At 38.9% G+C, this 19,535-nt stretch overlaps 2 protein-coding genes across 2 annotated transcripts in view; one reads left to right on the forward strand and one right to left on the reverse strand.

Annotated features, from left to right (window-relative positions):
* DOCK1 (dedicator of cytokinesis 1) overlaps positions 1-19,535 on the forward strand; it is a 310,679-nt gene that overhangs the window by 111,516 nt on the left and 179,628 nt on the right. The window lies entirely within an intron of this gene.
* INSYN2A (inhibitory synaptic factor 2A) overlaps positions 1,426-19,535 on the reverse strand; it is a 31,028-nt gene continuing 12,918 nt past the window's right edge. The window contains exons 2-3 of the mRNA XM_067300377.1: positions 11,875-11,946; positions 1,426-1,609 (exon numbers count right to left, since the gene is read on the reverse strand). Of these exons, the coding sequence (XP_067156478.1) occupies positions 1,426-1,609; positions 11,875-11,946 (256 nt within the window). The remainder of the gene's footprint in view (positions 1,610-11,874; positions 11,947-19,535) is intronic.

Genomic DNA, 19,535 nt, shown 5'->3' on the forward strand with positions numbered 1-19,535 from the left:
AAGACTGAAGAGTAAATATCTTAATGACACTGTGGGGTATGAAATTTCAAAACCAATACTTTGTGAACCAGTTTGTCCCATGACATTGTACTACTCAAATTATCTTCACTCCTAAAAGAAAAGATTCCCATGCCCTAGCCAGTTCTAGCATTAAGCATTTTTCCCCAAATAGTCATTCTAGATAAGAGTTTAATAACATTAGCATATATGTAAAGGAAAAGATTGCAGTATATAATTCAAAGCAAGATTTTAAGTGTCATTAAAAGAAAGGAAAAATTTGATTCATGTTTCTTCCCTAGGGGTGTTGGCTAGTAAGTACAATTAATAGATTTAGATATAAATTATAATACGTTTGTTGGGAAACCCATCTTAGAAGCTTAGCTAAATAAATACCCTTGAAACTTGCCTCGTCTTTCTAAACAGGTTTCAGAGCATACTGCATGCTATAAAATTTCTGGTGCCTTCTGCAATTGTGTGCAGGTTTTCCAAAGATTGTGTTACAAAAAGCTACTAAATTATGGCAAATGCCAGCAATCCATAGAGCTTTTTTATAGGGTTTTTTATTGTGTTCCAGAATGTTTCATTTAGACCTTTGGGGTACCAAAAGATTAAAAATGAGATCTAGGACAGTTTATTGTCCGATAGCCTTGACCCTGTCAAATTGGTGTGGTTAAAGGCATGTCCTGACTTTGGGAGACTTCTAGCTGCTTACCCACTGGAGATGAACAGCAAACTCGTTACCTGGTGATGAGGTCGTAGCTAAATTAGAAAAGATGGTACAACGCTGAAATGTAATAACTTGGTTGAAGTTTACAACACATGAAGGCAAATATACATATAGTCACATCTTAGATTGATTATTCATGGTCTCGGACCACATGAAAAATTGTGCTTTGTCCAGGATATCTGTGCTGAAAATTGCACTCCCCGATCCACATGGATTTGTAAAACTGAAGACCATTGCAAACGTAAGGCTTGCCTCTTTTTTTTTTTTCTCCTCTCATTGGTGTTTAAAGACAATAAAACAAACCCCCAGAAAGGTTCAAAACAATAGTGATATTTAGCTGTGTACAGGATGACAGCCTACAATTTAACAGGTTAAAATGTGATGCTTTCAGATCTAAAGGGAGAAAAATAGTTTTACTTTCCATCTTTGTACAAATTTCAATTCAGGTTTTACATCCCACATTGGTGAACTGCAAATAAAAGTTGGCAAGGTATCACTTAATGCCTCGCTCCTGAACAGTAGTTCATAGGTACAAAGGCCTTTTTGGTACATGTGATGAGAACTGAATGCTGCCAGAATAGTCAGAACAACATTGGCTGATAACACTGATCAATTTACCAAGATCCCTTTTTAGATGATTGATAGGATTCCAAATATTTCTCAAAGAAGGCCTTGAACTCCATATGCAATGGACTTGGTTAAAGGAACCAGAGTTTCCATCTTCCATGCTTTTTTGATTCAGTTTTGGATTTTTGCTTGGGAGTTGAGGAGTAACTCTCCTGAGAATAAGGCAAAGGTGCAACCTGAGTTTCCTCAATGGGATGAAGTTTTCTCAAAACTGGCTGAAGTTTATCTTCTTGCTGCTTAAAATCCAATTCCACGCTAAAAAAATGGGGGAAGAAGAGAGCAGTTAGCTACTAAATTATGATGATACAAAGATTTCTATTAAGACAACATCTGACACTGATATCCAAGGGCTTAATTTATTAAAAATAAATACAAAATAAATGTTAAAATCGGATCTCTGCAGTTCTCACAACAGAAGTGAAAGCGAGTAGTAAAAGTCTTCATATTGTAAAAGAAAAATGAGAAGAGCTCATTACACTGGATTGCGCAGACCCTTCCCTCCTGGTTAGGGGGACCTGGGGGATTGCTGGCGAAGCGTCCTAGTGTGCCTGAAGCCCAGGAATACTACTTTGCCCTTATCTGTATGCAGAAATGCTCTTTCAAAGGGTTTTCTCCTTTACATTGCAGCCCTCTAGCATACACTGAGAGCATCTAAACTTAGCACTATTTCTAGCATGATATAAAAATCTATTTAGCTCCTGCTGCAATTGACTGCTGAAACAAAGCATCTAATGATGTACATCCACTTATTTAGCTGGACCAGATCTGTAGGTAAAACAAAAACTTATTTGCAATTAACATTAAGCGGAAATAAGGGTAATTACTCATTTAAGTGTAAACTTCCATTCAAAAAGTAAACCCAAGCTCTAAAATATACCTCCTGAATTCTAAGCACTGTGCAGACTAAAAAATCCTGCCTGCAGTTAAGAAACATAAAGATGAAATTAAAACCCTAATATCAGCAGAGAGAATTACAATTCATTTCAAATTTAGCTTGTGGACAAGTTTGGCAGTGAGTCTTTTTATTCTGTCCTGTGTTTTACATTGCAGCATGGCACAGCTGGTTGTCAGAGGAGCAATTCGGGAGAGAGGGTGAGATTAAGTTAAAGGAATTTGGACCCTGTGAAATGAACAGTTTGATTTTTCTTCCTTGCCTCTTGCTTAATACTTTACAATTAACAGTATATGATCAAATTAAAGGTTGTGTTTGAATGCATCTGTTGAGACACTTTAAGTTGCCCTTTCAGCTTTACCGCTGAGATTTCCTGGGTTTTCAATGATTGTTTGCTATTTCACTGTTGCATAAATGAGAGGTTATTGTTCCTGGATGTCAATTCATTTTTAATAAGCATTAAATGTTTTCTGCATCCTTTCTGCCATTGCTTGTTTAAACTATACCACTAGAGAAGCTATGTCTGATTTTTATTATTTTTTTTTCTAAGCCTCAATGATTCCAGTGTAATTCATAGTCTGCACTGGGATGACTTATGGTTTTAATGTGGGTCAGGGAAATGATTTCTTAAGCCATTCTCAAACTTAGATGTTTGGTTCCTTTTTTTTTTTTTTTTTTAAAGCTTAAACTTCTCTTTCTACTCCTTCATTCTAGCTTGAGGAAAAGACACTCCACCTTGAATGTGTGCAAGCGTACAGTACAAAACACTTCAAATTTCAGAGGAGACTCTCCAAATAAGCTGGAATAACGGAAGTCATGGGAGATATTTTTGGTGGACTTTATGACTACAGCCTTTGCAAATTGAGCACACCTTATCTAATATCTTCTGGTTTAAGGGGATTTTATCCTCCTCTTAGGAGAGGGAGTCAAAGTTTGGGGTTATTTTGGGGTTTTGTTTTTTGAGGAGATGAAGAGTCTGCCTCTCAGGACTTCCCGTGAAGTCCCTGGAAAGGGCTGCTGGAAAGGTGTACGGTTGTGTTTGCTTTGGGCTGCAAGATCAGTCTCTAGTTTAATTGTTAAATGCATATGCTGAGTGAAATAGTCAACAATTTTCTGAGTGATTTGGATAAACTTTCTAATAGTCAGTGGAGGAGAGAAACTTGGTAAGGGTTCAAATATTCAAAATATTTTCCCCACCTCCATGTTTCTAAGTACTAAGAAGACATTCCAAGTTGGAGAACTTATTTTTTTTTAAATTTCGGAGGTATTCAGAATGGTACCTGCGAATACTGAATTTGCAGTGGACAGCTGTGTTGGGGATCCTGTTACTAAACAAGCACACTGCGGGGCTGCTGCTCGCTCACTGTTAATGAAACAGCGCTACCATCCTCTTCCAGACCACCTTCATTTGTCAGCCGCTGCTGGGTAATACGTTTGTGTTTGCAGTTTAGCTAGCAAAAAGCAGTGGGTTACATACCTGTGGCATTAATTTTGTTGGAAGAGGAGCATATCAGCTGATTATGAATGCCCTACCATACACCTTTGCAGCACTGCATTGAAAGAAGCTTAGCATGAAATAGATTTTTCTCCAGCACCTCTCTAAAACGCTTTTAGAGGCATACAAATCTGTGCAGAATTTGGCTTGCCTTATCATTGGTGGTTTTTTTTTCAATAAATATTTAAAAAGAGCAGGCGTTTCAGCTTTGGCATTGGCAAAGAGTTAATCTTTACTTATCTTAAGATATTCTTGTGTCCAGCTAGGAAACTCTTAAGATCTACTTGAAAGTGATATAAAAAATAGTTTTTTTTTAAAAAAAACCTTGCTGATTATGATAAATTTTTATAATCAATTTCTATTAAACATGGACTTCAAGAGAAAAACTTTTTTCCTCCTGTGTGTACAACTCCCGGGTGAGTAGTTAGGCTGTTTTTATGAAGAAGTATGGGCAGTAAAACTTTGCTCATGCTAGAAAATTCTGCTCGTCTTCTGCATTTTTTTTCCCCACAAACAACTAAATATTTACATGCTTTACAACAGAAACTTTACATTTCCAAGGGAGTGGCCTGTGTATCAGTGTTTGAATATACGTCATTCCCATGAAAATTTGGCCAAACGTGTTAAAATGATAGACCTTTGAGAATTTTCTTTTGGCGTGCTCATTAAACATATGCAAGAGCTTTGTAAGTAAAATCTCTAAAATTCCATCACAGAGAGCGAGTTTGGGTCCAGGACTGAGCAAGACTGCAACTGCAGCTCCGACTGGTGTTAGGTGGTGCTGGCGCCGAGCCCCCAAGCTGCGAACACGAAGCCTGCTCTTCCTGTCTTGTTTGCTGCTGCTGACTGCTGCCAGCGCAAAGGGAACCCAAAATGTGATTTACTTCCCTTCCTACCCCTTCCCAGGATCCTTATTTATTGCGCGGGGTGGATGTGCAGTAAATTGACGGAGCAGCCTAGCTGAGACACGAGGAAGGATCTAATTTTGTCCATCGGAGGCGTCGCCCGCTTGCTGTGCGAGTCGGGTTTGCGGTGGGTAAGGCAGCGCTGCAAAAAGAGTCGAGGGGCGACAGCAGCGCAGTCGGATGCTGCCTTGCAAACTGTTCTCCTCCATGACTGATAATTCCAGACTTGAATCAGTGGGAACCGCTGTGGGGTTTCCGTGTTTGTTTTGCTCTGGGTTCAGCGTCCCTTTGCTTTTTTGCATTTGTGAGACGGAATTATTGTGTTCTGAAAACAATGAGGCACTCGGATGCCGCAATAATGAGCGCCATGGAAAAACTTGTACCAGAATTAATACCGCTTTCTGTGCCGAATTTGAATTGTACTCGGGAAATAAAGAGGAGCAAAATACACTGAATAGCAGCTCATCAGTGGAGGGCTGCAGAGTTGGTAGGAGAAACCCCAGGGCACTTGGGAGGGGAGTAAGGAACTGCGTCACTTGGGAATTAAGCGCTCGCGGTGCCCTAGCACCGATTGCAGCCCGGTTTTCTAAGTCCTGCACCTAGCGCTGCTGTGCATTAGGGTTTTGGTGTCTGTGGGATTTGTGTTTTTTTCTTTAATTGTGAGAATATGTTAACGACTGAGTTTATTTTTACATGTTGATAGAGTGAACTTTAAGCTTTTTCTAATTTTGTCGCTGCGCGAGGCATCGCGTGTGGAGCTCGGGGAGTCAGAGCCGCCCGGCTGGAAGCATACGGCGCGTGGGAGGGGATCTAGCAACCGGCTGAGCCGCTCGCAGGGGTTTGCTTCCCTCCCGGCATCGTCACACGCGATTAGCGCGCGTCGCGGCAGCCTGTCCCGCTGCTTCCCCCCCAGGGGAATGCGCTCCCCTTGCCGCCTGCCGGCCCCCCCGGCCGCGTCGGCAGGGCCCGTCGTTGTCTCTGAATTTGGTGGGTTTTATCTCTGTTTAATTTTTGCATCGCCTAGGCGAGGAAATAAAGGCATCGAGGCCCAAACCCTGCGAGCGTTTGTGCAGCGCCTTAAACGTGCGTCTTGGCGGGCCGGGTGAAGCAGGAATTAGAGTATCGGTGTGTCTCCTTCTGGGTTGCCTTAATTGGATGACATGGAATTAGTGCGTGCCCGGTCTTGAAAGAACAGGATCCAGATAAGCACTAATCACCTGAAAATTTAGGTTAATAGCCCTCTACAGCAATCCTTCTTTTCAGTTCCCGGTTTTGACCTGAATATCACTAATGCCCGGGATCCAAAGCACTGTCAGCGTGCGCAAGCCATTAAGATGCACTTTTTTCTACCAGGCATCTTACAGCCTAGAGAAGAGGAGAAAGAAGATGAGTTAGCTGATGTGCGTAGGAAATAAGAGGGTGAAAACTACTGCACTAGTCACTCAGTTACCTGTCTTTGCTATGCTGATATCTTAGGCGTTTGCTTGTCTTATTTTTACTTTGTATCCCATACTTCTATAATAATTTTCCTAGATTATTGCAAATGAATTAATTCCCTGTGGACTCCCTTTTACCTAGTTAAATTGTATCAGCATGATTTTAATCTGTGAGCGTGTTTCATTTGGCAGTGTTGGATTGAGAGAGTTGTAGTTTGCAGATTTTAATATTTTCAATTGAATAGTTGGAGCACACTTCAGGAGAACTTTAATATCAAAGACCAAATTAAATACTGAAAAATAGCAGATAAAATTTCAAAGGAGTAAAAAATGCCCAAGTTAATGGTCGATGCAGCTTTGAGTATTTCTTTTTCCAAGAACTATGATAGCATAGTCTTGACTTAGTTTGTGTTTTCTGCCCTGCAGAAAGTGACTTGTGATTTTGTCTAATAAAAATATAGTTTCAGAAGCTAAGGAAACTTTGTGAAATACTGCTGACTATTTCTGACTTTTTTGACCAAAGGGAAATCTAGTTTGAATTCTTTAAGATGCTCCTTCATGGAGATAATTCATGGTAAATGATGAAGAATAATGCACAAAATATTAAACAGAAGACTCATTTTCTCCTATAAATTCCTGTTAAAGGATTAAAATTCACAAGGGATGGTAATTTAAACAGGAATGGAAAGGGCAGTTCCACTAAAAGTTAATCACAGAATAAAACAGGCTTTGAAGATTTTAGTCCAAGCAGGTTTTGGGTGTGATAGAATTTGTATCGTTTCTGCATACCAATGATATTTCTTCTGAATAGTAAGATTTTGCTAGACTTAAGTATTTGAGTTGTCTTTGTCCTGACAATGTATCCTCATAAAAATTACTTTCTGTCCTCCTTAAAAATTTCAGTGGGGAATCTACATTAGTTTGTAAAAGATTTTGAAACTGTGTTTTGTGAGCTCAGATTGAGATGTTGGTACTAATGGAATAGATTAACATTTGACATTGATGTCAATGGTACCGCCTTGTCACTTATTTCTACTACTTAAAATGACATTTTTTTGACTACTAATTCAAATACTGTCTGGAACGACATGATGCAGAATACTTTTTACTGACTGTTTTAGACTATTGCTGTGTAGCTGGGACTTCACACTCTGTTTTTAAAGGCTGTGATAATGACGGTGTTGCTGAAAAAAAGCTTTGTCTTCCTACTGCATTTGAGCCCGGAGCTCCATAAGATGTAGCACGATCGCTACTGTCCTTATCAGAAGCCATGTGATAGCATGCCTCTAAAACAAACCTTAGGGTAATTACTCCAACAACCTCATGCTATAGTACTAGACTTTGAAAAGGTACTGTTGCCTTTACTCAAATATATGAAGTAAATGCTTTTTATTACAAAATTTTGTGAGGCTCCAGAAATAATGCTTGCTCGGTTTCCTATTTATTCAGAAGAAGTAAACAGTAACTATTTTCCTTTTTACTTTGATACCAGGAAATATGTGTTATTTTCAAAATAAACACAAAATAATTTAAAAGTAGATTTGGAATCCTAAAATGTAAATTTCATATGCAGAACAGTTGTATTCTTAAAAATCTATTTTTAGAATTATAACTAAAAGTATGAGGTTTTTTGATCCTGAAAACCAGCAAAAATCACTTAAGCTACTGTAATAATTTTTTGTCTTCTTCCACATAGTCTTTAGCTCTTGTGTTGGATCACATTAACATTCTCAAAATGTCATCTTGAGGGGAAAAAATTCAATTACATTGTTTCTGCATTCTAGCTTCCCAACTATGCTATACTTGACATTACAGGATGCAGTTGGATAGTCAGCAGGGCAACTGATTCATTCCTCGGAAGATGCTGATTCACTTCAGCTTTGAAAAATAAAGGTTTGAAAGGGCTCTAAATATTTTGTACTGTTACTGTGTTCAAAGCTGAATCTGTTATTGCACTGAAAAGTACGCTACAAAACAAAGTTGGTCATGGGGAAGTTAAGCTTCTTTGTGAATTCTTAATGTGCCCCATAAGGGCATTGCTTATAGCATGGTCTCTGCGTTCTGTCTGTGATACCCTTTCTTCCCATGTTGAGTGCACTGGCTGAACTCAGTGAGCAACAAGCAATTATTTGGGTTTCTTTTCATTATTTCTGTAGTGTTCTTGTGTCTTCTGTGATGTCCAGTAATTGAACACTGCTTTGAATCCAGAATTAGTTTCCTCTCATTTTTAGTGGTGCCTCACTGTTGCATGTCAATGTTTAATAAATATAATTAATTTAATTTTATGATACTTTTCTGTTATTAGAAGCTATTATCTCCATTTTGCAAATGAGGCTTGTGAGGGGGGGGGAAAAATGGTTTATGGTTGAAAGTAATCAACATGGTCATAGTGCCTTCCTGTGGGTCTTCAAAGGTGACTGGGAATTTGAGCAGACTGTCTGAAAGGGTCGGGAAGCAGAAGGGTTTGGGGGGAAATTGGGAGGGTTTTTTAAATCTCTAAGACTGAGGAGTGGAGAGACAGATGGGACCATTACTCTGAGACAGAACACACAACTTTGTTTTGCATAGTAAGCGGGATACTGATGCAGGGCTGAGAAAGAAATGCTCGAGCTCGGAGGACGTGTTGTGTCTCTGCAGCTTGTGGAGGTCTACCTCACCTACTTATTTTCCTTCTCTGCGCTAAGATGTTAAGCGTTGTTCTTAGGTCTCCCCTGTCTACTGCATGGCTTAATAGGTCCTGAGGAGGCTAACAGGCCCAAAATAGGGGCATGCTGGAAAAGCAGATCAGACTGGATGATCCTCGTGGTCCTTGAACTCCGATGCTTACTGACAGCTTGCAGGTCCAGGGCTCTCAAAGACATCCAGGTTTTCAGTGCACCTTGATGGGGTTTAATCTGATTGAAAGCAGGGCAGGTTTTAATTTCTGTCCCTGTAATGTGTTCTGTCTCAAAGAGAAATCACGCAGCATTTGTCATGCAGACTCTCTGCAAAGGGTTATGTGCATCATTGCATGCAGAGTTCGGATTTAAGGGTGACTTTAGCATATTTGCTAATGAAATGCTCCATTTTTTTTCAGAGGTTTCAGTATTGTAGTATTTGACTTGTGGAGGAGGAGATGATCCTACAAGGCGTTCGGTCTTAGTTTTATCAGTGAATTCTCTTTTATCCCTTCAGGCTACTTATCTTGTCTTCGTAATTCAGTCTCCTAGTTCCACTGTTTTGCGCTGTCGTCTAGTTCTAGGCTTCTTGCCTGCAGCATCTATTCCCCTAATTTGTCAGAGCTGAGTTGTTTTTTTTGCTAAAATTTCCCCTGGAAACATTGCTTTAGGCAAATGCCAAGCATTGAAAGCTTCAGTCCAAATGGCTATTGCGGTGGGAAATACTGAACAGCCAGAACTTCCAACTACGCTGTCGATGTTTATGTAGGGAAATGCTTTAAATTTGCATTTCTGGATTAGTTTCATTTGCTGTAAGGGTAAGAGGTAGGAACTGGAAGAGGAGGACAATTCTGACATGAGCAGTAGACTCTTGCACCACTTTAAGTCTGTGTGCAGATGTGAGGCATCACGGGCTTTATTTGAGACTCGCACACTATAAGCGGTTGGGCAATGTGTTACTATTGTAATATTTCATAAGGCTGTTAGTAATTTACTGCTGTTACTTATGAGACACGTCACGCTTTCCATATGTATCTTATTTTCAGTAGTTGTATATCAAACACAAATTCCCAAACTTTAAACTTGCTTGGCTAGCAATCTGAACTTTAAAAAATTTCTAACTGGATCTTTTTAGCTAGTGAAAGAAAAAGTATCCTTGTCCCTACTAGACCTGTGCTATGCTGCAGCTTCCCAGTCTGCCCCGAGAAGGAAATTGCTCAGTGGCCTCCAGAGGTAAGCTCAGAAAAACTGTGGCAGAATAGGCTTTTATCCTTTAAATGCTTCTAAAGCTTGCTCCAACAGAAATAAGTTAATTGGTTCCTCCCTCTGCATGGGAAAGCATCCTTCTGCTTTATAGCTAGCTGGCAGAAAAGATGGAGTTGAAGTTTTCTGTCTTTTTTCCATTCACTTCTAAGCTGCTAGTAGATAATGTATAAATAGTTGCAGGTCTTCTGCCTAAATCAGAGACCGAGAAGAGAAGTAAGGGGAGGAGGGGGGAATCCTGTGCTCTCCAGCTCCGGACAACATTTGTATTTTCACTTTAATTTGTATCTTCACTGTAATTCTACTCGCTAGAAACAGATCAGGTGCAAAAAGTAAACTCGAAGTATTTCCTTCTGGAGAATAAACTGTGCCAGGTATTAAACAACAGAATCTTTAACAAAACCTTTAAGCTTTAACCAGTTTGTCATTTTTCATCTGGTTCTATGTACTTCTAAGGATGTAAAAGCCTGAGTAGCAATGTTGTTTTACTGACTAAAAACTGTCTATATTGAATCTGTATCTGATTAGTATCTTTGCTAGGAAGTATCTCTCCCGAAAATGCTTTCTGAGATGTTGTCCAGTTACTGCCCTAAAAAGCAATTTGAAATATGTTGATGCGCTGGACAGAAAATGCTAAATATCTTTAGCTGTATGAAAATGAAGCTCAACTTCTAACACTTCCCATCCGTGAGCTACATCAGTGGTACTGACCAAAATAATCTGGTCTGGTGTGTAAGTCTTAGGCTTGGAAAACAGATGATGGATAATATCTTTGTTGCTAACATGGAAGGTTCATGATGTATGAACACCATGAGCATAGGAATTATTCTGCTGAGAAGTAACTTTGAAACGAGACCACTGAAGGTGCAGGATTTCTTTTCTGTGAGATTTTACACAACTTATGTAATGCAGATTTCAGTATTGTTTTTTATAGAATACTGTAGGCTGGAAGGAATGTCTGGAGGTCACCTGCTCCAGCCCACCGTTCAGGTTGCTTCTCAGTTGTCTCTGAGATATTAATAGTAATCCTTTAATGGTGGCATCTTGGATAAGGGATTTTTTGTTATAAAAAGATGTTAATTTTTAGAATTCGTATATTGTTTTTTCATGCGATGTATGAAGTGAGGTCTGGGAGTAGGTTCTACATCCCATATGGAAATTAACCATATCTGAAAACATCTGAGGTAGTTATTTTATACTAAATTTGTCAAGAAGTAACAGAAACAACTCTTTGAATTGCTTTCGCTTAAACTGTGTAATAAGTTGAAAGACACTTGGCTTTTTAGCAGTATGTGAAGGACTTGCAAGATTTATGTGGACTTTGCAGCAGTCTACAGCCCAAGTAAATGAGGTGTAGAGTCCAGATTAGGGCACGAAATGCTCTTCAGAGTAAAAATAGCAAAGGAGTTTTCCAGCAATTGCTGTAGAAGCCTCTTTTCCTGAAATGATACCTACTTACTAACAGAAGTAGCTGAAACCTCACTAATCTGGAATGGCCAGGTCCCATTCTGTTACCAGAACTTCAAGAAAGCCTCTTCCAAAGATTAAAATAGACACAAACAGATGCTGCTAACTAAAACCTTTCTATTTGCAATGTGCTCTTTAAAATAGTAATTTAGACATACAAAGCAGAGGTGAAAAGAATCTGCCCTGTGCATGGACTTCTTTTGCACTGTATTTTAATGTTAATATTAACACACTATCCGGTTGAGTTTTGTGAATTTACCAAAGGAAAATTTATTTTTGTATTTTGAACTGTTTTCTTGTTACTGAAATAATAGTTTAATCAAGGCTAACATTTGGTCTTGCATTAATGAATAAATCATTACTTTCGCTCAATGAAAAGTGAGGATATTAGTATTTTTAACTTACCTGTAGATAATACATGCACTGTTCCTGCATGTGTCGCAGTTAGCTGTGTCTTGACCGGTCCGATATGAAAGCCTGCAAGGAGAAAAACATGAGGTCATTAAGAAGGGATTTGTTTTAACATGTTTTTGCCCTCAATCATTGCTTTTTGTGGTAACCAAAACATCATTTTTTTTTTTAACTAATATTGAATATAAAAAATCTAGCCATTAGGAAATCGGGAACAAAACCCAGCATATTCAGCTTCACTGAACGTGGGAAGATGCTGGTGTTTAGAAAATGAGTCTTTAATGACTGGAAGGAGAAAATACAAAGATTTCTTTCCATTATCCTTTTGTAAATTAAAAAAAAGAAAACCACAAGGAAACCAAGTTTCATGATCCTCTTTAGATAATGCTTGTGGGTACTAAAATGATGAAACATAACTGATGTATTTCCAGTTTCTGCGGACACAGCAGTGCTGGTTTGGTGTTTTCTAGTTCCTTTTCAAATACGCGAGATGTAAGCCTTTTGCTGCTTATTGGTGGATGTGTAGAATATAATACTGGAAGATGACTGCTATTGAGAAATTTTATCCCTCAACAGTGAAATCTGATGATGTGTTGTGGTGGTGTTGATATCTTAAAAGGAAGAAAATGGCACTTAAATGACGCTTCTTTTATTAACCTAGCCTATATCTGCCCTTTGTCTCACTTGGGTCTGGAGTGTCTCTTAATGTACTGAAATATCACCGGACTTGGCCAACTGGAAAAAATACTTGTTATATATACAGGTATTTTTCTGTACACAGACAGAAATTTCGTACGAACTCTTAAATAAAAAAATACAACTGCCTGTATATCAAAACAAATGTTCTTTTGTGCCTGCAGATGATTTTAAAATGAGAAATTTCTAATATTTTATGTAGTAGTATCTATTTTGTTTTTGATAAAAATCAGATGCTAAACTACAGAGTCATTCTCTTAAGTTATGTTTGGTGTGTGTGAAATACAGCCTGGTATCCGTGAAGCTTCTTCATAGTGTGCTTTTAAAATAAACGGGGAAATACCTGCCGGTTAAAGTTTGAAGAGGTTACATAAAGTACCTCCGGCTTAAGTAAAGGGACGTGTCTAGCGGTGCCTGCTGCGGGGGCAGAGAGCACCTTTCCTCCGCTTCCCTGACAGTCAAAATAATAATGAAAAAATCTAACGTTCCCACAAACACTTGTTTAAATTAAATTCTTATGTGACAAAATATCAAACCCCTATAAAATATTAATAGGAAAAGGTATCACTCAAATTGTTTAATGCCTCTGTCCCTAAAATGGAAAATCAGGATTTCTTGAATTCTTCAGGCTATTTAATTTTCTCGGTGAACATACTCCCAGGGACATTAATATTACACAGGCACAAAATTTGTCCCTGTTATATTCCTTCCTTTGTCTGAAAACTGTCATCTTATCCTGTGCCACTTCTCCTGAGTGTTTTTTAAATGCTTGAATATTGCTTTAATGCTTTGAATACTGCTTGAACATTACTGATGTATTTTATAGAAAATTTGTGTTTTGAAGGAAGAAGAAATTTATCAGTATGAGCTTGAAGGCAGAGAGTGGATCTGAAGCTTATTAAACCAAGCTTGTCTTCACAGGTGACACTTCCAGTGTGATTACTTTGATTATAAATCATTTGGGATGGTGCCACAGCAAAGCATTCTGGGCCTGTGAATAAAGCTCCTCAGCACAGTGGTAGCACAGATAATAGTTAATAATAAGGTGAATCTACTTTTTTAATAATAATGAGGATTTTTTTTCCTTTCGAAAGCAAAATGCAAGAGTTCTGGTTGTTCTAGTTGTGTTTCCTTATGTTATTTTAGGAGGACTTGGAATACTGTGGATTTAAAACTTACACCAACCAGTAATTCAGGAACCTCAAAAATACCTTTTATTCAGAGGAACATACCCCCATTACCTAGACTGCTAAATTTCAAAGCCAGATGAGTAAAAGAACTTCAACAAAAGCAGAATTTCTGTATTATTTCTAGACTATTCTGTATTATTCCTTTTATGGGGAAAATATTGATTTGTATTTGATTATTTTATTGTCCATAAGAGGGATGAATTAGTAACTGTTCTTAAATTCTCCTTTCAAACTGTTTTAGAAACTGGCATTAAAAATTGTCACTGCAGCATTAAACTTGGATGTTTAAAACTATTTTTTCCAGGCTATTAATCCACTACTAAAAATTCTTATTGAAGGTATAACATTTAAAGTTTACAGATTGGTTGATGAAAGCCTTTATTTACTGATGCTATAAACAGTATTTAATAACGAAGTTCAGAGGAATACAGTGTGGTTGTCTAAATGCCTCTGCATAGGCAAAGGCATAAACATATTGAGCTGGATTCCACTTTATTTTTTCATTAGACTTCAGTTGGGACATTTTCATTCTCTTTGTAAGCCTCCAAGCTGCCATTCAAATATAGTTAGTTATCCAGCTTGTATACTAAAATCCTCCTGGTTTTTCCCCCAGTATTTCCTGTTTCCGCACAGGGTTTATGCTGTTCGCAGTTGCCTACTGCTGTGCTCCTCTGTTGAAGCTAAAAGAAAGCTTTAACAAGATTCTCAAGGTCCAGTGTTTATGAAGGCAAGTCGTCGTATCCATGTTATTTATCCTGCTGCCACCTTTCGCGGTTGCCCTGGAGCGTGGAGGGACCGGCCCTGGGGCGAAGCGTGCGGGCAGGGACGCGGCCGTAGCTGTGCAGTTGCTTAGGAGAATGATCGTTCATATTTTAGGGATACGCCTGCTCCTTCAGGGGTTTCGCTCTGGAAGAGCGAGGTTTCTGGGTGCTGTGGTGAAAGCAAGGTGGCCAGGTCATCTGCTCAGCGAATAGTGACGGGGCTCCCCCCCGGTCTTGAGAGTCAACGTATTCTTGGCTTTTTTGTGATGCTGTTTGGTTTTTGAGCCTGGGAGCCACACACAGATGAATGGGGGTGTTTTTGAATAGTTTAATCATCAGTAAAGAGCCGTGCAAACCAAAGCGGGTGAAGGAGGGGGAAGACGCGATCGTAACTGGTGTGCTGGTGGGGGAAGCGGTGCCAAGCGGCTGGCTGTGCCGACAGAGAAGCAGCAGGGCCGCCGTCTTGGTCACCTCGATGGTTGAACAACCATTTTCCACCACCAGCCTCCTATCTTAGCAAAGCAATACTTCCTAAGATGGTTTTAATTGTGATATACCCACCAAAACCTCATAGGATGGTTACTTATTTAGCAAAAGCTATGCTATACGTGGTCTTAATGTGGATGTGCCATTTCAGTCATGAACTATAGACCTACTCCCATAACTGCCACTTAAAAAAAAATAGACATCAAATAATCTTTAGGTTAAGCTATCATCCTCAAAATTGTTTTTTTATTTTATTTAAATTCATCTCTGAAACATATTGATGATCTTTAAATGCGCAGTAGTTCCAGACTTTCAAGTAGTTAAAAATACATTTCCTAATTTATAATATAAGGTAGACTAGTTCAGCTGATGAAGATGGTCCTTTGATACAAATAGTTAAGTTGTTGGGTTTTTTGTTTGTTTTGGTTTTTTTGGGGGGGAGGGGGAGGGGTGACCAGTTTGAAATCCTGATTCTTATTGAAAATAATTTTAAGAGAAGAGCTCAGGCTAGAGACCAGTAACTTTTTTTCTTCATTGATAAATCAGTAAGCCTTTTTCCATAAGAATAAAACATGTAAGATGTAAAATTTTTTATTGTTTTTTTTTCACAAAACAAAGATTCCTTCAGAAAACTTGTTATTTTCAGAGAGAAATGAAATTTGGTTTTGGATTAATTTTGATCCAAAGTGGAGTATTTCATTTTTGTATTGAGTGAGATGCCTGGGAGCCTGGAGTCCCCAAGCTGTAACTCCTGTGAGCAAAGTACTTAATATAAAAATGATTCAAAATTAAGCCTTGCAGCTTATTTTAACAAACTTAACATCTTGATTTTGAGAATTTCTCACTGTTTTTAAGTGTAAGAAATACTATACTTTATAATTTGCTTTAGTGTCTCCCCTTTTCATCCATTTTTCAAGAAGGAAAAAAAAACAGAGAGAAAGATGGCAGGCATGGGGTGATTAAATCATTAATTTATTTGAAAATCTGTTTTAAAAAAAAAAAGTCCAAGTGGGAATTTTTTATGACAGTATTTCCATTGTTCGTTATACAAACATATGTCCTACTGACTGGAGACAGAGTAGTGGTAAAACTACTTTGGGCAAACTTTGGGGTTGAACTCCTGAGAGCGGTGGTCGTCTCTGCGTCCCTGTGAGATGCACAGCCTTGGCTTGCGTTGCAGCCCAGGAGGGACTAAAGCAGCAGCTGAACAAGTTAAACTGGATCACACCGAGGTTGTGCCGCCACATCTAGTGTGCGCGCTGGGGTGCGTCTGCTCGGCAGCTGCTTCGCTGTGTGGATGAGCCTGTAATGTCTAGTAATTCCTCAAAGGAAGGAAGACTGTCAGCCTTAAAGTGTAGTTGAAATCTAGTTGCATTTTGGTATTAAGGCTGGACAAAAATTGTGCATGTTGAACACTCAAAAAGTCAAAATCAGGAATGTGCGGTCTCCACTGTCTCTTGGCCTCTTACTGACTTTTCTCATGTGTTACGGTCTTCAGCGTATGTATCCTCTTAGATCCTGAGTTTCAAGCATTTTTGCTGCCATTGGTGATGCTGTGCAGACTGCTCGTTTCAGGTCTCCTAAAACGTGGGGCATTGGGACTTGACACAAAAATCCATTTTTGCCTCAGTTTCTCTAAGAAAGGCAGACGAGCAGTTGCGCACCATGGCCTAAGAAGGGTGTATTGGTATTGAAAGGGGAGAAGAAGGCAGTATTCCTTATAGGAAGGAAGTGTTGGTATTGAGAGGTACAGGTAGAGAGCAATGCTTGCCATCATTGCTATCTGATACAAATTCTTTCCTGACTACTTCTTCTGACTCTTATGAGTAGAAATCCACCAAATCTGAGCCCCCCAAACAACGGACAACCCCCCATTTGTTCCTAGCGATCATAACAAGAAAGATGTCCTGGCTTGTATTTGGAAAAATACTTGTCTTACCCATACTGATGGAAATCTTTTAGTTTGATTAGGTTCCTGTCTGGATAACTGAACAAAATCCGTACTACTTGATAGTTTTCCTTCAAAAGCAATAGAGAAAAGAAACCTGAGCGATAAGAAGTGTGATTTATTAAATCCCTCGATCACACAGCAAAGTAAACCTGGCACTGCTCATCACCGACTTGATGGGATGCATGCTGATCTGCAAAGAGGGAGTTGAATGCACATAGTGGGCTACATCACCGGCTTCCGCAGTATTCCTGTTGTTGCTGTTTCATATACTCTAGCACCTAATGTGCTTCGATATAGACTAATAAAAAGTCCTTACTCAAAGAACTTCATGCTTTGATACCTTCTGTTTTCTATTTTCATACAGATGGACACAGCTGGGCCTGGTTAGCCCTAGGTGTTATAGTCTAGATACTGGAGAAAGGAAGGATATTGGTTAGCTGTATTGCTGTGTCTGCATCTAATTCACTGTGTGACCTTGGGAAGGATACCTGATCTCCAGAATCATTTCTTCACATACGCATTCCATCTAAATTGTGTATTATTTAGAAGAGATTTTCCTTTTAATGTCTTTAGCATTCTTGGCACAACCTGAGCTTAACCTCAATTAGCACTTCCAAGTATTAAAATATTATAATGAAGAGCAGCTATTTTGCTGACATGGACTGGCAGTGACTAATAATAGGCTGCAATTTTCAAAGGAGCCTCAGGGAATTACACCTTCTAAATCCCTGTGAAATGCAGCTGAATTGGTGCACCTGCTTGAGGCTTCTTTTGAAAATACCAACTGTAGCACATCAAAATCTTCTCTTCATTTGAGTTGTTGTTTACTAGTATAAATCAGAGACCCTGTTGAGCTGAGAGAGGGAAGCTTAGATTTGTATGGGCTGAAATTTTCTATTGTTCAGTAGGTAGCAAGTGAATGGGCACTAATTTGAGCATCCTGGGCATTTATTAAAAACAAAAGAAAATCTTACAAAGCCATTTGGGAAGGTAGCTTCATTACATCTGGATATCCTCCCTTATGCTGTCCCTCCCCAGGATGTAGGGAATACTTCATATTAATTGTGTTGTTTTGATGGTGTGATTTTACAGAAGTGGCTGTGTTTCAGAGCATGTTTATGCTTTGATCGGTATGCTCTTAGATGATACTGATGTTCATCACTCTTTTGATGTAATACCACCAAAAAGAAGGATAAACAGACTTGTTCAATAAATTTTTTGTTGTTGATATTTTTATTAACATATAGTGAAACAAATTATCTTAAGAAGGCAGTGGGCCTTTGAAGTCATTTTGAAGTGACAGTTCTGGGCAGCTCTGAAGAACTGAGGAAGTGTAGGCCATGATTCTCCTTAAATCTTTATATAAACAGGTATTATATTTCTGTGCATTGCCTAGTTCTGCTGGGACTATAACATAGATAGTTAAACACGCTAATATTATGTTTCTTTGCAGAATAATGGTTTAAATAGTCCAGTGGTGAACTTCTCAAAACCACCGTTTCCTACTGTAAAGCACTGAAGAGCTAATGCTACTTAAAAACTGTGCTTCAAGAATTGCCCATATTTATCATTAACATAATTTGCCTTTTGTGTTGACCTCACTATGCTATGTGCATTTTTGTTGTCCTCAGGACTTGAGTAAGTCATGTTCTAGCTATGTAAACAATGGGAAAATCACTTGTATATGTTTTGTGGATTAAAATAAGTTCTATTTAGTTACGTAGGTTTAGCCTAACCTAGGAAACGCTTGCCACTATAGCTGCATGGAAAGCCTTCTTGTATGAACACACTTCTATCAGCAAAATCATGTTTTTGTTGGATTAATATCTTCCTCTGGTTCCCTTAAGAACATACACTGTGCCATCAGACCAGCAGATTTGTCCAGGTATAACATACCTAGAATCAGCGTTCTGCTCACAGAAAGAATTTCTGAAAAATCACTTGCCTGGTAGGAAGTAGGAGAGCTTCAAGAATTGCTTTGGCTTTACTGCTGATGTTATGAACGTAATCAAAACACTACTGGCTTTCATTTATAGATGATAATGGTACAGGTGAATCAAAATCAAAATCAATAATACTGTAACGCATTGGTTGTGTTCTGCACAATTGTCTTGAGGCTTGAACCATTTTGTTTGATGTCTTCCCCTGGATGCAAACATTGAATAGTTTCATGCTATTCAGAGGTGTTTTGGTCCCCCGTCTCCCCGCCTCACTTTGGCTTTCACCTGAGGATATTTTTTTCTATAGTTTGTTGACCATGACTATTATTCAGTTCCCCTGTAGAAGCCCTGGGAGTATCCTACATGTTCCTTCTCGTAAACATGGGTCCCTTACTTGTGTTTGAGAGGATCTGTTCCCCATCCTATGACCGGGTGTTAGCTCCCTTAGCAGTGCGCAAGTCCTTGTAATATTTAGAGCAGATAAAGAGGTGCTTTAGTATACCCTTGTTTAGGTTGCCTTGTACTGAGTTTAACTACATTTGCAATGGACTGCATGTGTTACCGTTAGCAATACAAGCCAACTCTTGGTTACTGTTCTGCAGGTCTTTGCAGAGGCCCCCAAGGCCTGCTG

This window comes from Apteryx mantelli, chromosome 7, assembly GCF_036417845.1.
Source record: "Apteryx mantelli isolate bAptMan1 chromosome 7, bAptMan1.hap1, whole genome shotgun sequence".
In the NCBI taxonomy this organism is placed as follows: Eukaryota; Metazoa; Chordata; class Aves; order Apterygiformes; family Apterygidae; genus Apteryx; species Apteryx mantelli.